This window comes from Vanessa tameamea, chromosome 10 (genome assembly GCF_037043105.1).
Source record: "Vanessa tameamea isolate UH-Manoa-2023 chromosome 10, ilVanTame1 primary haplotype, whole genome shotgun sequence".
NCBI classification, from domain to species: Eukaryota; Metazoa; Arthropoda; class Insecta; order Lepidoptera; family Nymphalidae; genus Vanessa; species Vanessa tameamea.
The window spans coordinates 9,156,426-9,160,970 of NC_087318.1; the positions used below are offsets into that span (position 1 = coordinate 9,156,426).

Genomic DNA, 4,545 nt, shown 5'->3' on the forward strand with positions numbered 1-4,545 from the left:
TATTTGACGTTGTGGGTATTAGAAAAAAAATTAACGTTTTCCTACTCAGAACGGACGTCTTATCTACCGTTGTTTCCGGTGTCAACGTCTCCATAGATATAAGCGCGAAGCATACCTGACTGCTCAGTGTATTTTATTTACTTTTTCATAAGGATTATAATTCAATGAAACCTTCTAGCTAGCTGCTGCCGCTTTACTTGATTAAGAAAGCCTTTTCTAGTTTAATCACTTTCTGGTCATATTAGAAATAAATATCCGTAAAAGTAATAATATATAATATTACAATACTAAACATTCATTTCTCTTATTCTGTTAATGTTAGATAGTACGTATATACATAGTGTATGTATATAAGTAATGTATATTTTACATCCAATAAATAACAACGAAAAAAGTACTAAAACAATATATATAAAAGTTATATTAAAAGATGTAGCGTATTTTAGAGAAGGCTTTAGTATTCAATATTATTATATAAGAAGCTGATCTTCGCAATAAAAGTTTTTTTAACTTAATACATTTTGATATAATGAAGGCATTTAATATAATGCCTAGTTTAGGGGATAGAATGAATTTTAAATATTATATGTACTTATTTAAAAAAAGGTCATTGTTAAGAGATACTGCATATAGTTTTTTTTAATCGCCTTGTTTATTACACTTCCATTGTTACTTCTAATTTTTTCAACATAAAATATTCACATACATTATCTTACATCAAATAACATTTTCTGTGCATTACAATAACACATAGTAAAATACATTATTGTATTTCTATTAGGGAATTTTTCTTTGGATATTTAGGGCTTTTTTATAATACTTACGACGTATTTATTAATAAAGTAACATCTATTTTGGATTTCAACATTCAGGATATATTACATTCAGTTAAATATTAATCATTTGGCGATCTTATGTAATACCGTTCCATATCACGTAATAACTTACTATTACTTCTTCCAACTAATCAGTCGTGGATCCTTCACACGTGGATCCTATGTAACTTTCCACTAATTAAATCTAAATAAATTATATAATACAAAATCTATTACATGACCTGTTACATGTACGGTATATAAGTAATAATATATTTACAATATAAACATTTGGACTTAGTAACGTTCATTATTTTAAACATCAGTAGCACAACCATCCTGGAAACCTTCCTCAGAGGGCCTTGTGATGGTTAGAACTCGTTTTAGTGCTGACACAGGTGGAAGGACTGGCGGAGCACGCTGCCACACTCTCAACGTACGTGCTCCGCCCACTGGCAATCCGTAATCGGCCGGATACTGGCCGTCCACTGAACCGGCATTAGCTGCAGCCATTGCGTGTGATCGAGGAAATGTGCGACTCATATATCCCAGTTCTTCGTGAGATCCATTTACACTACTATTTTCTATTATAGGCGTTCGATCATTGTAATAGGCTGGAATTGCTGAACTTATTGCACGAGCTAAATTATTAGCTTGATTCATTTTAATTTGATCCCAAAGGCCTGATGGATATAAAGAATCGGATGCTTCACGAGCGTATTCTCCACTGCCTGGACGGTTAGCACTATCTGGCCTTGTATCGTTAATAAGATCAGGGTCTATTCCTCCCGATACAGTAGGAGAAACTACAACGGGCCCACCGGCTGTAATTAAGCTTCCACGGCCTTCATAATGATTTGTAGTATAAGGTATATCATTAGACCTCGGTGGTTTCAAAACTGGATTACATTTGTTATCGTCATAGTTTTGCGATTCTTGTCTATTAGTTAAAACAGCCACATGCGGTCTATCTGTTACTGTAGGATGAACTTCGTTGCCGGATACAACTCTATCTAAAGTATTTGGTGTTTTACTTTCACAAGCAGGCGTAGGACGAAATCGTACAAATGTTAACAATAAGCCTAAAGAAATTACAATTATAACCAAGAACAATGCTGCTCCAAGACTTGCTATTTGTGCGCTTCCTAATGAAGCCATTCCAGCTGCCATTTGAGTGACATGTAAAGTAAAGTTAGTCTCCGCGCTTCCTCCTTTATTTTCAGCAACACAATAAAATTCAGTTGAACCAGGTTCTTGGGTATTTGTTAATACAAGCGTTGATTTTTTCTTAATATCACCCACTTCAAATGTATAAATTCTTTGATGAGAATTAAAATTTGTTCCATTTTGTAATAATCTACCATTCCAATACCAATTAATGTTCGCACTGGGCATGGCTTCCGCCCTGCAAACAACAGTCGCATTTTGACCCATTGCTGCCTCAACGTGCCGGTTAATTGGTACAATTTCTGGTTTACATGCAAATTCATCGATACTTAACTCAGAAAAAGGCTTATTGGCTAGCCGAGCAGGTAATGCGCAACTGGGAGAGGAAAACAATTTATGATTCGATAACCACATCTTAAGATCGCGAAGACGACAGTCGCAAATCCATGGATTATCCGACAAATCAATAACTCTTAATTTTTCTAATTTTTCCAAGGAACTTAATGGCAGGTCTCGAAGATTATTACCATTTAATTTCAATGATTCTAATGATTTCAAATTTTTAAAGACGTCAGCAGCTATATCTCTTACATCACATCTCGACAAATCAAATTTAACAATGCTAGCGAGATTATTGAGTGCATCCGAGTGTATTTTCAATATAGGATTGTTCGCTAGCGTGAGATCTCTAAGAAATGGCGCGTCTTTGAAGCTATTTGAAGGTATCTGAGTAAGTAAGTTATGCGAGAGATCTAACTCGACTAAATTAGTCAGACCTTTAAATGCCCTGTCATTTATTTGGCCAATATTGCAACTACGAAGATAAACACGCTGCAAGTTAACAAGGCCCGTTCTAGCAAATGCTTCCTGGGGAAGAATTTGTAAATTATTCCCGGAAAGATCAAGCACTTGCGTAGCAGGATCCACGGGTTCTGGTACGGTAATAAGAGCTCGGTCCACACACTCTACAGTCTGTTTTCCGCCTTTCCATTTGCACGCACACACTGCAGGACACGATCCAGGGGGAGCAATTCCAGCCAAAATTGTTTTTGACACCGTCACTAACACTACCACTATGAACCATTTCATTTTGGAAATATTTATTTTTCAAATCAGAATAGTTCATTTCATTTCAACAAAAGTTTATTTTTATTTATTCACTCACTACAACTGTCAAACGAGAGTATTTATACATTATTTTTATATATAACAGTACCGTATCACATCACTACTCGAGAAAGTTGGCGAGGGACACATGACGGCACGGTGTCCGCTCGTACGGCTGTAAGTCAACTGAGAGGGAGGGAATGTCTGAGCGAGAAGTGTTTAACGCATGCGCGTCGACTGTACCCCGCGCCCCGCTCTGCGGCTTATCCGCGGCCGCCGAGTTGAGTAGCCCCACTCGGCGTGTTGAAAGAATTCCAAAAGTATAATTTTCTACCTGGCTGTGACCGCCACCGACAATCCCACTCGCCAGCCCGTCACGTTCATTCATAAATACCTTAGCCCGTATGGCACTAGGAGCGATATTTTTAATACAAGCCGAGAATGTAACAATGCCACGCTCGTCCGCCTCCGGCACGCAAACCGCTTCAATTGTTATACCATACAATTTTTTGTTAAGAATACGTTGGGACAATCTCAGGTATAGGGTACATTAACAATGAAATATCGTAGATAGCGGCAGGTAAAAGCAAGAACGGCACAGGATGTGTGACAAAGCCTTCTTGGAATGAAGTTTCATTCATAGCTGCTTAAACGTTTTTTACCGCATTACTTTACTTTAGCTGTATATTGTATATTGCAAAAACTTATTCATTCACAAGTTACTATTTAAATTTTTACAATTGGGAAAAAGCCGTTAACAGGATATTATATTTTCAACTCTATCCTTTCGTAATAAGCTAGCAGTTGTCTTAAACTGTTATGTGAAAGAGAAATTGAAAGAGCAACATATTATATTTAAGAATAACATATTTGGTTCTTTATTAACTATACTTAGTATATACGTAATAACTTATAATCTAAATATATCCGTCTATATTACATTACTGTCTCTTTTAATTGTATTAAAAATATTATTTATATTTATGATACTTATTAAACATCGAACTTTTAATTCAATACAATAAGAAAATTGACATTGTTGAATTGAAAATATTGGATTCCTTGTGTTTTACTGACATTTTCATATCGATCCACTTTTATGTACGTTAGTTTAATTATCACGAAGATTTAACGAAGTATGTAAAAAATGCGACATGTAGGCACGCGGCTGGCACGCTCCGGCTCTTCACCAGCTGCCTTCGCACCTGGAACTTGCTCGTGTCTACCGACTGACACCCACATGGCACGATATTATGGCTTCCAAACATTAAAATGCTTTTAAGTTTTCACTAAATAGCAAAAACTAGGTACTTAATAGTCATGTTCGCAAATTAGTTATTCAATCGATACTCGAAAATATATAAAAATAATACACCCAATATCGTTTCATCTTGTTTTATCGCGAATTCGTTAAAGCAAAGTGTAATTCGCTTACAAACAACACAACGCACTCTAT

General features: G+C 36.0%; 1 protein-coding gene across 1 annotated transcript; it reads right to left on the bottom strand.

Moving 5' to 3' along the window:
• Window positions 1–633: 633 nt before the first annotated feature.
• LOC113404708 (leucine-rich repeat-containing protein 24) lies at window positions 634–3,288 on the bottom strand. Its single transcript, XM_026645681.2, has one exon. It carries the CDS (start codon window positions 3,069–3,071, stop codon window positions 1,131–1,133), a length of 1,941 nt encoding a protein of 646 aa, XP_026501466.1. The 5' UTR covers window positions 3,072–3,288; the 3' UTR covers window positions 634–1,130.
• Between the last annotated feature and the right edge of the window lie 1,257 nt (window positions 3,289–4,545).